This window comes from Eurypyga helias, unplaced genomic scaffold, assembly GCF_000690775.1.
Source record: "Eurypyga helias isolate BGI_N326 unplaced genomic scaffold, ASM69077v1 scaffold12286, whole genome shotgun sequence".
NCBI lineage: Eukaryota > Metazoa > Chordata > Aves > Eurypygiformes > Eurypygidae > Eurypyga > Eurypyga helias.
Genome location: NW_010254727.1, coordinates 27,924 through 50,359, shown reverse-complemented (window position 1 = coordinate 50,359; position 22,436 = coordinate 27,924). Strand labels below are relative to the sequence as shown.

The window sequence follows — 22,436 nt, the reverse complement described above, 5'->3', positions numbered from 1 at the left end:
ATGGTCTTCTACTGAAAACAACAGAAAATAAGCTATGATATGATTGTCTCAAGAGTAAACTGAAAGAACAAAGCAGAATGAAAACTTCAGAGTTTAAAGGCAGTGATGTTGACTTCTGCAGGGACAGTAGGAAAAGACAAAGAAACCACTTCATCATGCCACTGCTGTATAAAACCAAGGTATCTGCCTAGGAATGTATTCATCTGCATTTATTTCCTCAGTCTATAGAGTTTATACTGGAACAAAGATTGACATGGAGTAAAGGAGTATATGATGTATGTTTGATTTCATTATGCACCAGTATTGTCTACATTTCAAAATGCATGAATTTTGTAATTTGCTTTCCTTTTATTAATCTAAACACAACAACAGCAACCAAATCCAATATAAACTGTTAAAGTGGACCATTTTAATGTCTATCTTACAGCCATCTGTCAGTACTAGTTTGCATAGTTTTTGGTAATATTTAGAAAATTGTTTTCTTGCAAATGGCTCTGGCACTAAATCAGAATTCAGATATAACACAGTTGCCTGTGTAATGAAATCTTACTTTGCTGAGATCACGGAGAGATATCTAATGCTACCCTGAGCTAATCTAGAATGATGACCTAAAACCTCACAAAATTAAACCAGCATCAAATCAACCTGGAAGGTTGGAGACCAAGTACTTTTTCAAGGTAAATTATCAGTAAGGTAAATTCTATTCCTCACTCAAATCACAAAACAAGTCTTTAGGGTTAAATACGAAACCCAAACAGATTTACTTTGCACCTAATTTTGGTGTCGTAGGTCATTTATAGTTGAGAGAGAGAAGCAGCCCTCCAGGCACACAGGAAAGTAATTGGCAAAGAAGCATCCAACTGGGCAAATACACCTGAACCCTGGGTGTTGCTTCTGCTACACAACGAGGGCGGAGGTCGCCCTGGAGTGAATTTGGGGCAATAGCAGAATCTCCACCCTTCGAACGCTTCATCTAACCTATCTGTTAATTATACATCTCTTATTCCAAGAGGTCTTTAGATGGAGAGACCTTATGTGCATCTTAATCTGCACTCTAACCTGGCACTAAATAGTCCCAGTAACCTCCAATTAAACACAGAACTAAATAGCTATTGTGGAGGCCAGTCCCTTCAGGGCAACCCAAGGACTGAAAAGAGTGGTGGGGCCCTCCCCCTGAACCAAACATAAATTAACATGAAGACAAACAGAAGATACCCAACATCACTTCTTAGGAAAGTGTGACACACATTAACCAAATCTATTGACAAGCAGGGCCAACCAGTATTCAAAACCAAGTCAATTATTTCACATGGTATTTCAAAGACCTAACAGTCAGTATGGGACTGGGTTTGATTCAGAAATAGCTTCCATGTGGAGCAGAGGAACACTCCCATGAGAAGGAACACGGGTGCAGTCGCCTATGTATTCTGTGTTTCAGGACAACTAGGGTTCCTTCCAGTCTCTGACATAAGAAGCAGAGACCAGTCAGATGCAATTCTCCAACTACCATTCCCATCCTGCTCAGACACAGGATAAAGTGGTGCTGTAACAGATCATCGCTTTATCACCATCAGAATACAAAGTCCTCATGGTGTCCCCAGAGGAAAAGGAGTGACACAAGTACAAACATTAGAAACTCACTCTCTCCCTCTGTGCTACTGAAGTAACATCCAAGACAGCTTTTAGTGCCGTGCCTCACATTACTCATAACTAGATACCACCAATACAATCAACACAGTCTTGGTGCTGTATTCAGATTAAGGCAGCTTTTTGAATCAACTCCAAAATTTGGAATATTAGAAGTAGCCCAAGGGAGATAGATTAGCAAGGAGAGAATGTGAAGTAGTCAAAGGTGCTTTTTTGTGGAAGATAAATGAAATTAATATGTGGAACAAAATTAGAGCAAGAAATCACAATACTCAAGAGAAAATTAGTGTACTGCTCTACTTTCCTCTCAATCTGTGCATATAATTCCAATTACAACCATTGGGAGTTATTGCAATAGCACATTTCAAGGGGAAATTGTACTTTACTAATGCATCTTCAAAAGGATAAATGGATCTATTTAAAGGCAGTCAAAAAAGGTATTTAGATCACAATTCTTTACTTCATTCCTGAAAAAAAAGTTTTTCTTTCATATTCCTGACATCCTTGTTGGTATCTAATACAGCTGAGGCTAGCCAAAAGATGACATGCTGAGCTCTTCTCAGGCCAGTTCTAATAGGAAGAGCTCTTCAGATCAGCAAAGCTGCAGCCCTACAAAAATAGCGAGTAAAGGATCTAATGATGCAGCCTCCATTCTTACTCAATAAAACATGCAGCTAGATAACAGACTGGGATTTTAATCCTACAACACTCAGCAATTGGGGAAAGGTGTAACAAAAGCACTACTGAAAGTCATGTTGTTCCCTCTGGGTTGTTACCAGCTTCCCCTCTGCACAGCTTGATTCTGAATAGACAACTTTATTAATAATTTTATAACCTTTACAAAATTTTACATCTTGATACTAGAACACTTGCCAAAACAGTTTTAGTTAACACTTTTAATATAAATATCAGGAAACCAAAATTAGACTTCATTTTTTAAAGCATTATAATGTTAACTTTAAATATTTTTAAAGTATTAGCATTACATTTTTAACCACTGTTACAGATCTCTCTGCTACCTCTGTAGACATGTGGTCTGTAATACATCCCCAGTCAGTCTCCTTTCTTCTCACTGGCTTTGACAAAAAGATCCATTTCCCATCTTTACTTCAGCTGCATACCATTCCTAGTCTGGCATGTTCAGTCAAGAATTCAAATGGTGCAAATAGCTACTGCTGCTAGGAAATAAGTCTGGCACCAGATGGAGCAATCACATAACTCTACTTTTAGCTCAGTTATACTAACATTAAGATTCAACAGACTCAATGTGCTGTTTCTCAAAATTTTGGTTTAAATCACCTTTCTTCACTTAGTCAACCTTTGCTGCATTAATGTGTCAGCTGAAGTCCTCTATCCCCATCAGGTCTGTCATCTGTACCTAACGTGACTGTTTTAGTTACATACAGATTTCTTAAAAAAAATCAGGATTCTCCCTTACGTTAAAGCTGAGAAGCTGTTTGCTTTTCTTTGCTATCTAACACTGAACTGTCATTGCAATCTCCACTACTGAACAGTGAACATCTTTTGTGAAGTGTACTGAAATATCTTGGCTTGCCAGAAGAATTAAGTTACAGGTTTACAGAAACACATTCTGTTTGAGACATCTGGAATCTACGAGTTCAGGTTATAAAAAGCACAGTTTGCATTCATGCATTATTTCTACAAAAAGTAAAGAATTTGAGAGGTAAATCTGAATTCTAAGAATTCTGAATTACTTTCCTACTTAGCTAATTTTCTGTTAATTTCTAAAAATTCCCCCTAAAATATACACCTATGATATAGTCATGCAAAAAAATAAATATATGCTCCTAAACCATGATTTCCTGTTACTGGTAATTTATAAAGAAAATGAAACTTTTTTTTTTTGTTACATACAAACTATTTTGCAGTGAACATGAAACTTAAACACTGAAGTAAAACTCACAGCTTGTCCTGATTCAAATGGATTCATCTAATTAATTTAAAAAGATCCATTTGGTAGTCAGAAAGGTCACTTCACCATCAGTGAACACTTACCTTGCTGAAGTCAACAGTGCTGTTTTCTCTGCTCACATCATTTTTGTTTTCAATACAGGCTGGAGCAGACTGTGGGGAAACAATCTGACCTGCTAAAAAAAGTACCATTATTACAGAATACTAACAATTACTTCTATAAATAAAGCAACATCTAACAAAATAGTTCTTGAAGAACTACATATATTTCATACTGGATGTATATGAGGTATCTAAGCATAGAACTTTAATTAAAGACTTACTCAGAATAACACATTCTCATAATACCAAACACGTATCACATGCAGTTAGGAATGGGAGAACGTAACTTAGAAAACGTAAAAGACACTCCTGAATATTGGAAGACAAACATTCTATGCCAATTAAAGCTTACGATTTTTGAGACCTTACATTTGAGGAAAGTCCTGCATTCATATAGTTTTTTAAGTAATCTGAGGAGCTGCCAATTTGGGGCAATATCTGTCTACAAGAATACTCCTCACTGAATACAAGATTACTAATTTTCATAAATTTACTCATGTATAAGAATGTCCTAATGTATAACAGCTACAAAACCCAGCACAAAAGTAGGCTGCTATAAAAACAGATGTATTAGAAATAAATATGATTTTAAAACTCTGTATTGAACAACGTGATTACTGACATGCACAGAACAAATGCTTCAGCAAGCACATTTTCAAAAAATTTCAGTGAGCAATTTGTAGTGTTATTTTATTTTAAAGTTTCAAAAATATCTCAAGATGAGAAGTGTTTAAACACGCTCCATCTCATGTAGGCAAACAGTAAGCCTTGTGACCAACAAAATTTTGCCAACAAAACTCAAAAAGAAAAACAGGATTAAGTAACAAGTATATGTCACATAAAACATATTTTCACTTAATGCCAACATTTCCCCTGTACACAGCCAGAGGCCACCAGACACATGCTGGGGGTTAGGGGCTGGCAGGAGGGCAGCACACAAACCCCACAGGGTGATGGGCTGTTCCCTGCTTGCCTTCACTCTTGCTCCCTCCCTGGCACTGCAGGAGCCACACACAGCTCTGAACACCACAGCAAAGAACAGGAAAAAGTACCAAATATATGAGCCAACTATCTCTTACTGCCCTAACACATACCCAGGAATAACTACAGAGTCCAACTGGCCCAGAGTCAGCATCTCGTGCCCAGCATATATTTGTTTCCATAGCAAATAAAGTCTCTCATATGACTGAGAAATGATGATGTGAAAACATTGATTCTGGTGAAAATCAACCTAAACTTGCACAGTAACAAAGACCATATGTTCACGATACTTGAAGATGAAGACAGCCAGAAAGCCCTAAGCTAGGGACATTGTCTGGGCAATTCAAAAAGCCACGGTGTGTCCCCTCACACCGCTGCTACACTTTTGAAGGCCAAGCATGTTCTCAGTCACAGCCAGGAAACAAAACGGTTCACAGGATCCAGTCTGAACAGGACGCGAGACTTGCAAGAGTACCCCAACCATTGCCAAAACACTGAAGTATCCACCTTCTGTCACAGCTGAGCACTACAGTATCCCTGTCTAAGTCTGGTCATGAATTCCCAGTTGAAACACTCGCTCAAGGAAAAGGTTGGTTTCTATGAAAATCGACATCTTGTTTTCCACTAAGCAAATCTCCCGTGACACAGAACAGGTTTTAGACTCGTGCTGCATCCTGGTAGCATAGCCAGAGAGATTTTACTTTGATTAGAAAGCACAGGAACAGAATATTTTAAACTGCATTGCTAGAAATCTTATTATTAAATATATCCACTTTTAAAATGTAAATATTTCCATTTTCTCTCTGATTCAGGACAAGGACAGATCAAAACAAGAATAGAATAGAGGGCTTTTGTTCAGCACAGTAAAATAAACAGAGAATGGCAAAAAAAAAATGACAAGCACGTTAATCTAACCAAGCAGATAAAAATAAGTCATGATTAGAATTTACGTATGACAAGAATAAAGGACTGATTTCAGAAGGCAACATATTAATGTAACTTAAAGGAACTCACATTAAAAAAACTATTAATTCCTAAATTTCACAAGAGACAACTTTTGCAAATCAGAATTCAGAAATTATTAAATATGCAAGATGCTTATAAACAGTCAATTTGTCTACTTTAATTAGAACTTAAAAAACACCAAAGTTCCATCACAGTTACCCCATCACCTCTACACTGTGTATCCCCATACACTACTTCACAATGTAATTTTTTTCTGTATTGTTTATTTAGCAGTCTTAGAATTATTTTTACAGTAATCATGCTGTAGTACTCTAACTGTTAAAAATAATTAATATATAAATTCAATGTATGTACTATTTTTGAGATTTTAATAACAAAAAAACCTTTCAATAATTCTAATGGAAAAGCCATAAAACACTCAGGGAAAACTTCTGCCCTAACTTACTCCCAAAAAACTTTAAATCTAGTAGTATTAGACCTTCTTAACTCTTAATTTCTTCCTTTTAGACACTCCTCTATATTCTATTGTCTATATAAAGGGAAATATTTGCAATAATGATGCATACTAATAAACATACTGTGTTACAAAGATGTTACAAGAAAGCAACATAAATAGTTGTTCATTATCTTTCTGTTGCTAATTAGGGATTTACATTATACTTTTTTTTCTGGACCAAGAAATTCAAGAACATCAGAGCAGGCGTATCTGTCGGTGAGATAAAAATATTGACCAACAAAGGAGTCAGAGCACAGACCACCTGCTATAAATACTACAGTTTTAACATCACAATTTTAGGTGTCAAAAGCCTCTAAGCAATTAACGTAACAGTGCAAAGCCTAACTTTTAAACATTGTGTCCACTTTTTCTTTGAGAAGAAAAATATGTAAAAATATACATAGTAGGAAATAAAAGCCACAACCAGTAAGTATGTGGAGTTTGTAAGAATAGCATATGTTCTTCTTCTGTGCCAACAGAAGACCTCAAACTCTTGATTTACCCATATGCTGGAGTAATCTGAAAGAACACAAGTTTTACCTTGAGGCAGTGAGAGCTGTTAAATAGCTTTGCAACTTAAGACAGCTTTCTGGATCTTGGAACAAAAAGTCTGGGGGCTTTTACTGTATCGAATACCAATCAAAAGATACAAGGTAGAGAAGACAGGTAATTTTGCTTTTCACATGATAGTCATGGGGGAAGTTTTTTAAAGAGCATCTAAACTACACTGCAGCAGTGCACTCTTATCCAACAACACAGTCGTAAATTGAGAATCTGGAACGTGGTCTCCGTGTGGCCCTTCAACAGAGAAGACAAAAAGTACTGGATAATGGAGAGACTCCTTGCCTCTGAACAGGTTTAGTTCATTAAATGCCTGTATACAGTTTGCACTAGATAGTAGGTAGATGCAGTGCTTGTGGTCCACTCCCTAGAGGCTGGACTGCAATGCTGTCTTTATATTTGGTAGCTTCCTCCTTCCTTCAGTTTGCTAAACCGTGTTAGCAACTATATATGGGCTTTATCCACAGGCTGCTTTTAATTTCAGCAAGTGATAGTTTTCTCTGAATGAAGGACACAGTTACTGGCACCATGAAGCAACAATCAATTAAAGAGCTATGTGAATGTAGAGGGGAGCCGTCACATCATACCTAGACCAACCAACCAAACAAAAAAAACCCCACAGCAACAACAAAGCGTTTCCTGTCTCATTTCCACCACATGACAACAGTCACCACGACATCAAACTGTCACTGGAATGCAGGTAAACAATAACCAACTTTTCTCCAAATTTTATCTTTACAATATGGGAGCCTCCACAGCACTATGTGAAAAAGGGTGGGGGGGAAACCCACAAAGAGAAAACAAAACCCCAAACCACAAAACACCAAACCAAACTAAAACCAAACCTTAGCCTGGCTTTAAACATCTGCTCTGAGAAGAACACTTGTGGTGGTTTTTTACTTCTTTGAGTTGGCAATATGGGGTTTAGGTTGGTAAGAACGGCAAAGGCATAAATCATCAACTCCCTTTAAGAGGGATTAGAGCAGGTACAGCCTTGCCACTGATACAACTCTTCCATAGCCTGTCCCTGCCAATTCCATTTCAGTGCTCTCAAGAAAAATGTTTATTTACACAATGTATGGGGTAAATAGAGTATTTTATTTTTTAAGAGAGCAGCATAGTACTTTAAGCCCTCAGAAATATAAAGTTTCAAAGCCTTGATTTATCCCACAGTCCATCTACATAAAGCATCTGAAGAGCTGCATTCTTTGAGAATTCATTAGAGTGCCACTCGGAATTTCTGAAGTATCAAACAAATGCACAACACAGTATCACTGAAATATCCAGCCTACATACAAATACTTAATACCCAACAGATAAAACCACACTAAAATGCATGTTAAGGTTTCTCTATGTATTAAAAAGCCAGTATCAGCACAGTTTTTTTAAATATATTTTAAATTGTTGTAGATAAAAAATAAGGGTGGGGGTTTTTTTTCAGATAATATGAAATTGCAGGAGCTTTGAAGAGAGCAAGAATTCACACAAAAAATACAGCATGCAAAGCCAAGCCACATCAAAGTCAAAATCCATCAAAATAAGGTCCGTGTCTGTCACACTAATACAAGTTTGCATTTGCAGACAGTGCTCAGCATTTTGAGACTGTTAGTCATGGCAAATAAAAAAAAAAAATAATCCCAGTAAATGAGTGTCACATGCACTCCCTTAAAATTTAAAGATCAAGACATTTAACTAAGTGTATTGTATTTATTAAGCAAAATTCAAAGGATGTCTATAATGCCAATGACAAAAGCTAAGAAAAACTATTCAGATACGTATCACAGTTAACAGAAAGAAACTGGATGCAACTGAAACATCAAATGAAACTGAATCAGGAAAGTTGTTGTTGACTTTTCTAGATCGAATAGATTTGTTCCCATTCAGAAAAAAAGAAAAAATCTGATTTGCAAGCCAGCTATAACAATCTTCAGGCTTTTCACTGCAACTTGTCACCAATTTTCCAAATCTAAATGGACACACTGTCCAGATCAAAAAAACCTGAAGTTTTCCTAAGTATATGGTAAAATTCTAACATAACAGAGCAGTGATACCATCTTTGCAGGCTGAATTGCCTATGTACCTTTAGGCTTCCTGATGCATAACATTTTAAATCGGTGGAGAACCATGTCACTCCCATTGTGTCTTCCTAACTGCAGATTTGGTGCTCGCTAATGATACATAATCTAAGAGGATGAGGAAGACACTTCACCTGTTTTTCTAATGCTAGGCCTGAAGCTCCAGCATAGTTACATGAAGTCATGCAGTTTTAACCAAAATGCTGTGATCTGCAGTTTTACAAATTGATTTAAGAAAATGAATTTATAAAGAAATGCCACTTCCCCCCCCTTCCCCCCCAACCAATCAACATCATTCCACACAAGCTTCTCTTAAGTGTGCCACAGGTGGTGACAAAGACCTGAGGTGTTTTTTAATCACTATAGCAAGAAGTTGCATGCTCTTCAGTCAAGAAACTGAGATGAAGACATGGGTGTATGTTTGAAATGATCTGAAGCCCAAGCAAGAATTAGTATTTATACTACCTCTGAACCTTCAGGGAGTTTACAGAACCCAAAGGATAGGAGATGAGGAAGATACAGAGATGAGGTGAGCCTGTTAGAGACAGACACAACAAAGACAGAGCAAAATAAAGAAATACAAAGATGAATGATACAGTTTTATACATACAGATACACATTTTATCATGGGTACAAGGAAGTGTGGAGCAAGAAAGAATAAATATCAGATGAAAATGTCTGTAAATACAAGTTATATCTTAGTAATATAAAATCCTTTGGATAATACAAGTTGATTAAAATATATACATTTGAGAAGAATATAAACAAGAAATAGAACATTAGCTGATTTAAGCTAGAATTAGCTATCTCTGAGTACTCCTTGTCTTCAAGGAGAGCTGGAGCAATCCAGATCCAATACTGCCGGAAAATTTGGGTGTATGGCATTTGCTGTGCCTTATTCCCAAAACAAAGGAACACGGTCGCATACTTAGGAATGTCTCCCTACCCTCTCCATTCAGCTCCAAGTAATGTCTGTCTCTCTCCACACAGTAGTATTGACATCAGTTTCACATGCTGTAAGCTAGCCCTGAGTTATAGTGCAAATGCTTCAACTGATGTTTAGGAGAGATTAGAAAACTGAGGAAAGCAACAAACACCATCACATAGCTGTTAATTTAGACTTACTGGGATACTAAAGCATGCTGTCCTAAATTAGGCACCCAAGCATAGCCTTAAACCCCTCTGTGTGTGCTCATACTGCCATAAAACAATGAGGAAGTCCAAACCAGCCCATCATGCTAAATGAAGTGACCGGAAGAAGGGTTGAAAATGAAGATGTAAAAATGAACTGCTCCAGCAGCTCATGCTGTTAACTCTGAAGATCCCCAATAAGCCACTGCTTTCTGCATGCTCTCTGGCACATCAATAAATCTCTCCTTAGAACTTCAGAGTTGCTCAAAATCAAACATGATGTGTGGTATAATGCAATTTTTACACCAATAATATGCCTGCTCTGACATCAAGGGGGAAGAAGCAGTTATAAATGGCATACATATGGAACAGAAAACAGGCACAAGATCATGTTATTATGGATAGAGAACACTGTCAGCAAGGTGCATGGAAATACAATTTACAAGTCACTTATCCTGCCACACTCCTCTCCCCGAGTTCCTTTCTCTTCGACTTCAATCAGCAAAAGGTCTGTTAGAGCTCCTTACATATTTATATACACACACACATACTCTGAAGTCTAGACTAGAAGCGAAATAGCCCGTCAAAAAAACTAAAATAAATGATGAAAACTTCTTAACCAAACTACTTTTTCTCCAAATCAGCTATTATTCCACGCCCCACACACTTAAATTCTGAATTGTAAAACTCTTTATAAAAGGCCTATGAAGTTATTTTAGCATTCCTCCAACAACAGAAAGGTGTTGTAAATTTGCAGATGTCTTTGGCTTTTTAGAGCATGTCGCAGGAATTTACAGACACAGCTCTCAGGTATCAGAATGAAAAAAATCTACTGATCTCAATAAAACTAAGCTAAATTGCTTTACAAACCAAACTTACTAAAGGTGGTTTATGAAGTATAAAGATTCATATTTTTACCTGCCTTTTACAGTATTTATGCTAAAATTACTTTCCACCCTCTATTTCGGGTATTTGGTGTCAAAATAAACTTAAAAAATCATTCTTCCTGCTCTTATGCCAAATTTGACTGTCGGTTTTTATTGGAACATCAAAAGCAGGCTTTTAATTCTCACAGTTTTGATGCTTAATGAAAAGTGAAAGTTAAACACAGCATGGCAGCATTAAAAATGCATGGTAAATCCATAGCACCCTGACATCTTAGCCCTGCAGAGGATGTGAAGAAAAGCCATTGTAAACAAAAGATAATACTACTAAATACAAAGCAAATTAATTAGATGGTCTGACAGACTCTTAAACAAAGAAAAAATCAAGGGAGAACATATGTACAGCTATCTTCCAGCAAAGATATCACAGCGGTCTGTCAGCAGCACGGCCATATACTGAATTTAAGTTTTTGCCTTCATTTTCAGATTTTGCTTCTGAGTATCTGGAAACTGATGTATTGATAAGCTAGTATAGTCAGTCAAAAACTTGGAAAAAGAATGGGGTTTGCATCCTCAGCTGTACCATGTAACCGAGCTGGCAAGGACGTACGGCTCTGAACCACTTACTTTACAAACTGTAGACTGCTAAGGATTGTTATCAGTTAAACTGTCTACACTAACCCCAAATGTAACCAAACTGAGAACTTCCTTTTGTGTAGAAAAAGTGTCCAAGTCCCCTTGTCTCATTCCAACAGGGACAAGTAAGTAGCCCTTCCAAAGTTCCTGGCACCTGCTGTTTCTGACAACTCCAATAGGAGTGAACTGACTCGTAAGCTCAACAGTAGTACCTGAGATGATCTGTTCTTCTCTCTGAATTCTTGTAGGAATTAAGCTTCTTGTCCAGAAAGTAAAAGCAATAATAAAATATTTTACTATTTTTATACTTTTTTTTTTGTTTGTTTAAACAGAGAAGAATACTACTGTTGGCAATATGGAACATTTAGTGTTTGTACATTGTACACAATGTGCACAAATGGGAATAAAGGATTAAAAGGATAAAAGGATTCCTTGATTGCATTTTACCAGTTTGACCTCAGGAAACAGAGATGTGTCTCACAGCACACTCTACATAACATAAGGTGTTTATATCTCTTAATTTTGTTCTCTTTGGCACATATTCAGCTGATTTTTTTTTTGCCTTCACCTGATCCAAAGTTATATAATAATACGGAATGAAGTTAAAATAAGAAGCTTGTACAGATGGCAATCTGAAAAGAAATATATACCTGCAGTAAGCATAAACCTGTAGCTCAATGCTATCATTTGGGTCGTGAGGCAATGGCAGAAGAAAATTATTAGAAACCTCACTGCTACCCCTGGTCAAACTTCTAAGGACAGCAGAGTTCCTGAAAGCTGAGTTAAGAGTCCTGTATAATTTACAGACTACGTACTCTGGCAAGTTACACAGGGTAAAGAAATAACTAAGTGTATGCCAGAGGAGGTAGCAGTCAGTCTGCCTGAAATTAGGTAGCTCTCCAGAATCATCTCCTTAGCTGCTTCTTTAATCCTAGAGTATTGGGGCAATAGTTGCCACTTAAGCCTATGAGCTGCTTATTTGCAGTTGTCTTGAAAAGAGAAAAGGTTGTGACTTGTTTCAAACCAAAAACTTAGACTAAATTTTCTATTCTAAAGCTAATATTGATTTTAGTACAATTCAGGCAATGAAATAAGACTTAGACTTTTTAATGCAACAGGGTAATGGATGGTAAGAGAGAAATTTAAAATAAGCAAACCCTCTTAGCTTTGTCACAGGGCCATCATCTATTTTGAAGAGGTCAATGCAAGAGACTGCCAAATGTGCATTAGCACTTAAAAGATGCAAGTAGAAAAGCAATGCTGTGAACTGATTAAAAGACATCTGTGTCCAAAAAGAGTGGGTTTGGAACTCTTCAGTGTAATTTAGATAAAAAGCTGATTTACCTTCATAAAAATGTTTCTAAAATTATTTGATTTGTATTGTGTATGGTGCATTTAATTTAAATTAACACAGTGAAAGGGACCAAGAGGTTTGTGCATTCTGCATCTTCCCTGTGCTACAGGTGTTTCCTCACTCCCCATGCCCCAGGGTGACGGGGAGCTGAGTAGGGCCCTGAAGCAGGGATACAGCAGAAGGGACTGAGCTTTCACTAAAGGTAAGGTGATTTCTGCAATAAGGATTGCTATAGTCCAAAACTGTTAAGACAAAAATGCTGTGGGTATTGTGTCGATAGTAGATACAAGGGCTCAGTAATTCTGCAATGTATAATTCTAGTGAGTTAATTGTAACTATCTGTAACATTTGGCTGCAAGTTTCATAGCACAGGCCTGTGTTTATGTAAATATGGAAGGGGCAATAAGAAATTATGTTTCTTTATGATTAACCTATAACAACAGTACAGCTTATAAAGGCTTCTGTAAAAGCAAGAAAAGTGTCAAGCCAATATTTTACTGTAGAAGCACTCTGCAAATGTGGTCTCTCGTTTTCATGAATATGATTTTCCAAAAAAGTGATTTCCTGAAAGAATGAGGTACAGTTCTTGCAGCACCTCTCCAACAGTGTCATCGTGAAAATGTTTGTTTTTCTCATTTTCCAACCCCTCAAACTCAACCATGAAATCTGAAGCACCAGTAGAACACTAGCTAATGCACACACCATCAGAGACTTAGAAACTATTCCAACAATCCATTACATTTTAACTTCATAGGGCCTGGATAGTCAACGGAAGGGAAAAAAGTTGCATCACATTTCTGGCACTATTGGAACATGCTCACAGTTCAGAGCAACACTGTACAAAGACACTCAAGCTCAGTCTGAAGATCACAGAGGGTGTGTAAACCACCACCAGTGTGCTTGAGCTGTGGTGCATCAGGAATAATGTGCCATGACAGTTGCCCAGGTCAGAATGGCACACTGACACAACTAGCCTGCTTCCAACACCTGAGCTAAATTCTCTTCAATACCTCTGCACAGCCCTTAGTTTTGCAGATACGTGAATTTCAAATTTCAACAGTTGTGTTACTGAATGCATACCACTCTCTTAAAAAGTACCACTTTTACACAGCAGCTTTTCAGAGCAGAATCACAGTGACTTCAAGCTGTGGATACAAAGCAGATGTGATATGAACAGGCAGATGTACTGAAAACTCAAAAATACAAAATAAAGCAATGCATTACCATTTTTATCCATAGAATGTGGCTCAGACTGCTTCTTTCCAATATCAGCGAAGGATCTCACAATTGGGATCCTGTTGCTCAGCTTCTTCTGGTTCTGATGGTGATGCTGTTTCAGTAATGCCTCGTGCACCCTGTGACGAACATCCTCACTGAGCTGCCCAGAACCCACCTGCTGGTCCAGAATCATGTCTGAAAATATATACTGGGAAAGAGGAAATATTTTATATTTGAAATTGCAATAATCTGTGCCCAACAGGTTTACATATGAAAGATGTTAAGTTACATAGGAAAGTTTTATCTAAACGTGTTTCAAACTCAGCAGGGAGGGGGGAAGATGCTGTTAATGTAAAAAAGTCAATCCCTTAAAACTCAATCAGTTCCCAAATTAAGGTCACCTATGTAACTTCAAAGTCAGTCCCTAAACACTCTCATACATAATGCATTTAAACCCAGGATTATGATGTGTATTATGATGTGCATTAGGTGTCTTTTTTTCCTAATAACCGCAACCCTATTTATTACAAAGGACTGGCTTGCCTTAATACTTGCCACAGGAGATCCCAGTCTAGCTCTTTATTTCTTACAATTACAATGCTTTCAGTACAATATAAATACATTTCAAATAAGACAGTACAGGAAAATTTATGTTATTTTCAAATACTTAATAGGATCTCATGCTACTGCCAGATGTAGATGTTACTGCAAAAGAATCATCACATGGAGCTGTGAGTGAAACTCATTCCCCTGCTAAGAAATTACAACCATTTTTGCAGTCCACTGACAGAAAATATTCTTACACACTCATATTCAAAACTATTCGTAAACATGTTCATTATACATTTCAAATGTGAGAGAACTGTTGAGAATTTTGTGGGATTTTTTAAATTCTTATTATGTTGGGGAAACCCTGCTAGCAACAGTAATAATGCAGAAAAAATGGACGAAAGGACCAAAAAAAAAAAAAAAAGAAAAGTTCTGTATCAAAGCAAGTATATTCACTGGAAGAAACCGTACTGTACAAAAATAGTGATGTAATAAGCTGAGTCAAAAACTCCTTGTACTGAAAATTCAGACAGCTCATGATTCTGTGCTTGAGCCAGACTTATATCTACCACTAAACTCAGTGGAAAAGCACACAGAACAGGGAAAAAAAAAAAAAGCACATGCATCATCAATAGAGACATAATTGATCAGGTCTCTGATAACTGCCAAGAGCAAGAGACAAAAAGAGAAATAATAAAAGGCATTAAATAGTTATGCTGCTTAAAAGCAGAGTTTAATTGCCAACAGTCAACTATGCTCTGTGTGTACACTTAAAAAGCACAACAGTTTTTTTGAAGTTCTCAATATCCACACAACAAGTCAGCGTACCGTGTACAAACCACCTGCATGTTTCACTTATGATGAAGAGACTACCAACAAATCTACATCTCTGTGACCACACACCACAAAGACCAGGCTAGGTCCACAGATAAATGCAGCTGCCAACATGAGACGTGTATGCACATCACCCAGTGAAGAGTGATGCAGAGCATTTCAATGTTGCCTTTGACCCTCTCCAGCAATTACCTTCTCCACAGTATTAACGGCTCACACTGAAAAGTAATACTGTCTGGTGGTGTGCCTAAAAACCTATCTTTGGGGTGCTTCACGTGAGTCTGAAGGGAACTTTTATCTCCAAGGTTTACTCAAACACCACCAGGTCAGTTGTCTCTGCACTCCCAGTCTACACAAACAGTTTTCTATTACTCCGGACTCTCATGGAAGAGAGGCATAGCAGCAACATGAGTGACAGAATGGCAAAAGAGAAGGTAACAAGTTCAAGAGTAAGTATCCAGTAAATATTTTTTTCAGAAAGAGCCAAGAATTTGCAACACATGAGGAAAAAGAAATCTCCAGATTCAATAAAAATACTCATTTTCCTGCTCCACTCTACCGCCTTTTGAGGAACTGCCTCTGCCCTGAGGGTAAGATATCTTCCCTTTAGATAGCCTTACTACATGAATTTGCATGTCACAGTACCCAAAATAGGCCAGTACTTTCTGTAACAAGACATGGGATCTTTAGAGGAAAAAATTAAAAAATAAACATATAACTTAGACATTCTGTGCTAAAACACAATTGAAATGATCCTCTGCCCATTCCTTTTTAATTCTGCTGACCAAAAGACAAATCGTAGAAGATGCAAAAACAAACATTTCCTTCTTTGAGTTGCTCTAAGACAAAAATCAAAAGGAAGAGCTAAAATAAGGGACTCCTCTATAACAAATTCAGGGTTGTGGTCATCATCTTGCTTACGGACCAGTGGAATTCCACTTGTATGGTGCCATTCCTAGAATTACAGTATTTTCCATAATAAATATGAAATTATATTAACTGCTGAGGATGAGGTCAATATTTAAGATGATCCACTTGAGGAGAGAAAATGCCAGGAAAAAGAAAATCATATCCCTATCCTCTTTCTTGCCTAGATGCTCTGCTAGACTCGTTAACAGTCACACAAGCCATGGAGTTACTGCCAGTGTGGTGACTAACAGTTTCTATTTTCTGCCAAACTGAGAAGAAAGTGGCTTACCTTTTATTTTTTTTACAACTTCCCCTTTACTGTAGCACCTCTGCCACATGTAAAAAGGGAAGACGCATTCCAATTCCGAAAAAATGAAGTCATGTTTTCTTGCCTTGATACTCCCCCTCCAGTTGTCATTCCTTTAATACAGACCCACTTAAAGTAGCAACTGTATGAGTTTAAATGCAGTCAAATTACTGCCAGATTGATGTATTTTGACTTTTTTTTTTTCCAAAACCTGAACAGATTTCAGTAGTAGTAAGAAAGTCTCCACCAGCACCTATCATTACAGGATTCCACTTTCTTCCCAAGTTTTTCAACAGTATCATTCAAAAGGCCAAGCTTCTGCAATGTCCGTGGTAACACTCCTGATTGCAAAAATAAGCTTGAAAACAAGAGCAACTTGGTTAAAGTCCAAAAGTAAATGGCCAAAAAGCATTTTAAACATCTCATTTTCAAAACAGAACCCATTTCCTTAATCCTGTAAGAAGATCCTACATGCTCTCACCTGTGGAAGCTGCACCTACTTTTCACAGCCCTGTTTTGTATCTAGAGGATATGTTTTGTATCACTTTTGTATCTAGGGGACATGGCCATTTCTCCAAACTCCATACAAGACAGAGTAAAGAATGAAGACCTTCAACTTAACAGAACTGTATCTCAGCTACATTCCTGTGCAACCACAGAGACTCTCCAGGGTTCCTATGCTCAGCAACCAAGGTTTGGGGATTCTTTCGTTTGCTTGTTTTAAAGCATTTGCTTCTTGAATGACCTTTTAAATTCTGCAGAGCCCCCTTCTAGCCAGAGACACAGCTTACCATCAGATTTTCCAAGGATGCTTCACAACCATATGGAGTTTTCAGCAAGACGCAATGTGTGGCATACCCACCAGCCCAGTGTTACCCATTCTACTAACTGCTCACACCACTTGAATGCCAAAGTAGGATGTTTCTTTAGTAAGGAATCTTGATTCATACTGGACCCATGAAATCATTTTTTTCAAGCTGTTAAAGACAGACATTCTTCCTGTCCTGGTTGTTTAAAAAGATTCATAGAACTTGGAGTTTCATATAATTTCAAGAATGTTTTCTCCATTCACTCAGTTACAATACCTCATTTACATACAATCATTTTGTAAGTAAATGTAAGCTATGTGAGTACTTAAGTACTTAAGCTAGTACCTCAAATGTAACTCCGCATCACCCGTGAACAATTTACTCAGGCTGTGAATTAGACCATCAGGGGTGCAGACACCTCAAATGCACTGCATTTCATGTGTTGCCCAGCACATCAAACTGCATCTGTCCCAACTCTCGGGTCAGCAAGGATGCAAAAGCAGGCTGGCTGCTTCCACTCACTCCCCGAGACACCGCGGCTCTGTAGAGAGACACGTGTCCAGATCCACGTGGAGCCATCCCAGATCCAAGCAAATGAGCAATAAGGAGACACTAAAGTGTGGCCACAGCTCATTCCCCATTGCTCCAGGACCACAGTGTGCCCATCGCCCCATGTAAAATACTACATGAAAGGTGAACCAAAAAATAAATTTATAGAAGGTATACTGTTATTTGCACTAAATGCCTGTGAAGTCTAAAAAGAAATTAGTAAACAGAATTTAGGTAAACAGGCTAAACTGGGCCTGACTTTGGCAGTAGTGAGTAAAGAAATGGGATCCACAGCTCTTTTTTTAAACTGTGTGCCAGATAAAATGTGCATTTTGAATTGCTGGGCTCGTATTCTCCTGATACATATTATCACTGACAGTTTACAGCAGAAGAAACTGAACTCAGTCTATACCAGCAAAGTTGCCAGTTTTTACACCTCTCAATCTTCCAAATTTTATAACTCTGCAGTTGCAGGACAAACTGAGATTAACAATAAAAACCAGAACACATGGGCTTTTGTGTGCGTCATGACTGCAGTGACAACTGACTACAAAACCTAATTTAAAAGCCAAGGTTTGGTTAGTTTGTGGTTGTTTTCTTTCCCTTAAAGACAGGGGAGAAGAAAACACAAGCAACCCTAAAGCAGTGCTCTATGGAAGACCATTCCATTGAAATGCTGACCTTTATCTTAACCTGTCTGTGATACAAACACGAATATACCCACACCCCATCCCTAGTAAGAAAGGCCCTAGAAGCAATAGAAGACTGACAATTAGGATTCTTGGGCTTCATTTGTGAACCAAGACCTGTTTACAGTGTTTACAACAGCGATTATGAACAAGCTATCTAAGCCAGCGGATTTAGCCCGCTCATCCAAGGAGGCAGAGCATTCCAGAGCACAGAGAGAGAGATTCTATTTCCAGCTCTACCTGAAATTACTTTGTTCAACTTCTCAGCTGAATTACTTGAAAAGCAAAGTTGGAGAGTGAAAAATGTCTGCTTTTTAAAGTAACAGCATGCAATTTTACTGAAGAAAAAGAGCAAGCATTTCACAACTGCAAATAGTAGAGACAAGGCTAAAATTCCCAGCTTGCAGCCCAGAGAGCAAGAACAGTTGCAAGTTAGCATAGGTCTATCAAAAGAAGAACGGAGACCTCAAAACCCAATATATTTTGTATCTCTAAGCAGAACAAGAACCGCAAGTGGCATTGGTTCTGTCTCTACACACAAAAGGAAAGCTGAGATTGACTTGTGTGATCTAAAAAATTCCCAGATTTATGGTTAATACTGGAAAATACGAAATGGAGAAAAAAAAAATGCCATGCTACTTAGAGGTTGGCACGAGATTTAAATTTACCCACAGACAAAGGACCTGACAGAGGTTTCTCTGCAGAGGTAATCACCACATGGTAAGCTGTAAATAAAAAACGCAAAAACCTGAGTAAGCGAGAAGGTGAAAGCCGAACAAAAGACAGGTGTAGGGTCAAACACAGAAGCAGATTGCTCACAACAAATCCCACGAGTGTTTGTAATAGAAGTTAAATTTACCAGAAAAGCACTGTCAGAACAAAACACAAGTGTTGCAGCTGAAACAAAAAGCTCCATTGAAATAAAATCTAAACTGGAGCCAGTTTAAATATATCATTATTATTATTGAGTAATACAACTGAAAGAAAACAAAGGCAAAAGAAGAATCGTTCAGATTGAAAGCTTAACATGGTATTACCAAAATCAATAAAACTGCACACTTGGGATGTAATGCCCTGAGTTGCTGAGCACAGTCCAGTGACCTCAATCACGAGATTAAGCTGTTACACAGATTGCAAATTCGATTGTGAGGAACATACAAAAAACTGCTTGAGGGAAAAAAAACAAACCAAAAACAGTCAGATCTCTGGAATGGAAAGCATAGGAATATTTAAATTTTAATTTAAAAAAATAAACGATTATTACAGTTAAACTATTTAAAATAAATGGGACTATCTAATATTTCAACCATGTGCAAGTCACCAAAGCACCACTGTGCAATGCTGAGGCCACAGTTGGTACTTGACAAGGTTTGACATTTGTTCACAGTACACACTGCACAACTACAAGAAAATGAGAGATCTATGATTCATGCTGTAAAGAAAGTATTGCCATTAAAGGCTGGACTGAACAGTTTCTGAACTAAACAACAGAAAATGGCATCATATGTTAAGGAGAAGAACCTTTTGGGTTCATTCAGTGGTTACAATCAAAAAACCAGATGGTAATCTGAGAATCTACATGGTTTCAAAGGAACTAAATGAAAATATCAAAAGAGAACATTTTCATCTGCCAACTTGAACAACACAGCGAAGCTGCTCTCTAATGGTGCAGCCAGATTCTGGCAAATACCTCCTCAAGAGACAAGTTCCAAAATAAATTGTTTTGATTACATAGATTTTTCAGACTTCCTTTTAGCATATGTTCTATACAGAAGTGATCGATAAAATATTACTGCATCAAATGTTCAAAGGAATTCCTTGTGCGTGGAGTGCTAGCTTACCGATACAGGAGCCACTGCAAGGACATATGAAAAAAGAATGTCAGGTATTAAAAATAGTAATAAAAACGCCTAAAAATGTGTCATAAAAATGTTTTTGTAAACAGAATAAAGTTCAGCAGAGGAATTTTTCCTTTGTAAAGAGCTCAATAAAATCCATCCTACAAAATTTAAGAGCAATTTGAGAAACTTAAGGAATGAAAATGCTGTTTCACTGCATGATGACAATGCTGGAAATTCATCTCAGAAGTCTCTATTATAGTAAGATACTGTCTGTGCATTCAGCATCATAGGTACAAAGAAGCTCCTTATCAACAAAGAAAATCGGGTGCCTGTCCAAAGAAATTTACAGTCTTGTAGATCAAGTCATTTTTTAATAAGACAGAGTTGGAAGGAAAAATAATGTAATAAAGAATGGACGTGCTGGAAGACAGGATAATCAAAAAATTCTCACCACATGACTGGTGCCAAAATATTTTTATGCAGAACTATTACAGATTCCAGGGATGAAATACAAAATGTTCTGAAAGCCATGCACACAGTATAAAAGATGTTTTTCATCTGTAGATTTTACCACAAGCCCATTAAGGCCTTAAAACACAGACTTTAATAAAAGACATTTTCAAGGGCTAAGTGCTGAGAGTTTAATGCCTTAGTGAATAAGTGTTTATAGATTAAAATCCTTGACTAAAACAAATAGGAATTCTTTGTCTCAATTTAGCCATGAAGATTAAGTATACCTCTTTCAAGGATACAAAGACCAGCACTGCATCTACAGAAATATATAATTTTATATTGGAATATAGCCCAGATGGCAAGACTTTACCAACAAATACACAACACACATTTATCCCAAACAAGGTAATATGGCAAGTAAAAATAAAATACATATGCACAATTAGTTGATTTATTCTCAAAATATATGATGCACTATATTAATGCAGTAAAATTATCGGCAGACTGCATTAAAAATCAAAGCCCATAGTAATAAACTATGAATCAGAAACACAAGTTAATTTCGGAGAGCAACTTAACACCACAGGGTACAATCTATTTTTGCAAATTCTGCTACATGTGGTATACATAGCAGCATGACCATGAGTTGCTGGACTAGACTAGCACGAGCATGGCTAGCAAGCAAAATAATAAGACAGTTAAATGTTGAAAAAAAATTGAAGCCAACAGGTGAGAGCAGCCATTTTTTAAAATTCTGGAGTCAGAACTGTCAGATACAACTGGAATAAACACCAGTGTATACCCAAATGGGGTGGCAAGGTGCAGGGGCAAAACACACCACACCTCACCTCCTCTCTCATAGACAAAGCAAGACCCATGAAAACCTTATAATGTGTCAGATGACCTTATCAGCAAGGAATGGCCACCAGTTTGAACAAATGAAACAAGAAATGAAATACACCCACATCTGCCACGACAACAGGGACTTTTAAAGTGAAAATGGTGCATGCCAACTGTTGGAAGTCATCCCAATGCCCTGTCTCAAAAGAAACAGGTTTTCATATTCCACAAATCAAGACAGACCCCAAGCAGGACTGATCCAAAATAGCCCTAGAGTAACTCAAAATTCTCTACTGAAAGACAACTTCAATCTGTGATGCATTTAAAAAAAATTGAACACTGGAATGCTTGGACACATTAACTAAAAAAACCAAACAGAATGACTATAACAAACTAAGGATTAAGAGATTATAAACATTAATTCATTGTGGTCTCACTATACAGTATCTTACTAAAAAAAAAAAAAAAAAAAAAGGAAGCTTGCTGAAGTTATTTTTGTAGTGCTAATCCTTACTTTTTTACCTACTTATATAAAAACAATCCTAGAAGGGATCTCCTAGCCGACTATAAAAGTTGAGTGATTTCTGGATTAAAAATGTAAAGCTCAAGCTTGAAAATCCTAGTGTAGTAATTAAGCAAAAAAGCAATAAAAAAACATCAAGCAGCGGATCTA

At 37.3% G+C, this 22,436-nt stretch overlaps 1 protein-coding gene across 1 annotated transcript in view; it reads right to left on the bottom strand.

Moving 5' to 3' along the window:
- SLC4A10 (solute carrier family 4, sodium bicarbonate transporter, member 10) overlaps window positions 1–22,436 on the bottom strand; it is a gene marked incomplete at its 5' end in the record, with an annotated part of 80,610 nt that overhangs the window by 39,607 nt on the left and 18,567 nt on the right. The window contains 2 exons of the mRNA XM_010153115.1: window positions 3,664–3,752; window positions 13,990–14,178. Coding sequence (XP_010151417.1) covers window positions 3,664–3,752; window positions 13,990–14,178 — 278 coding nt within the window. The remainder of the gene's footprint in view (window positions 1–3,663; window positions 3,753–13,989; window positions 14,179–22,436) is intronic.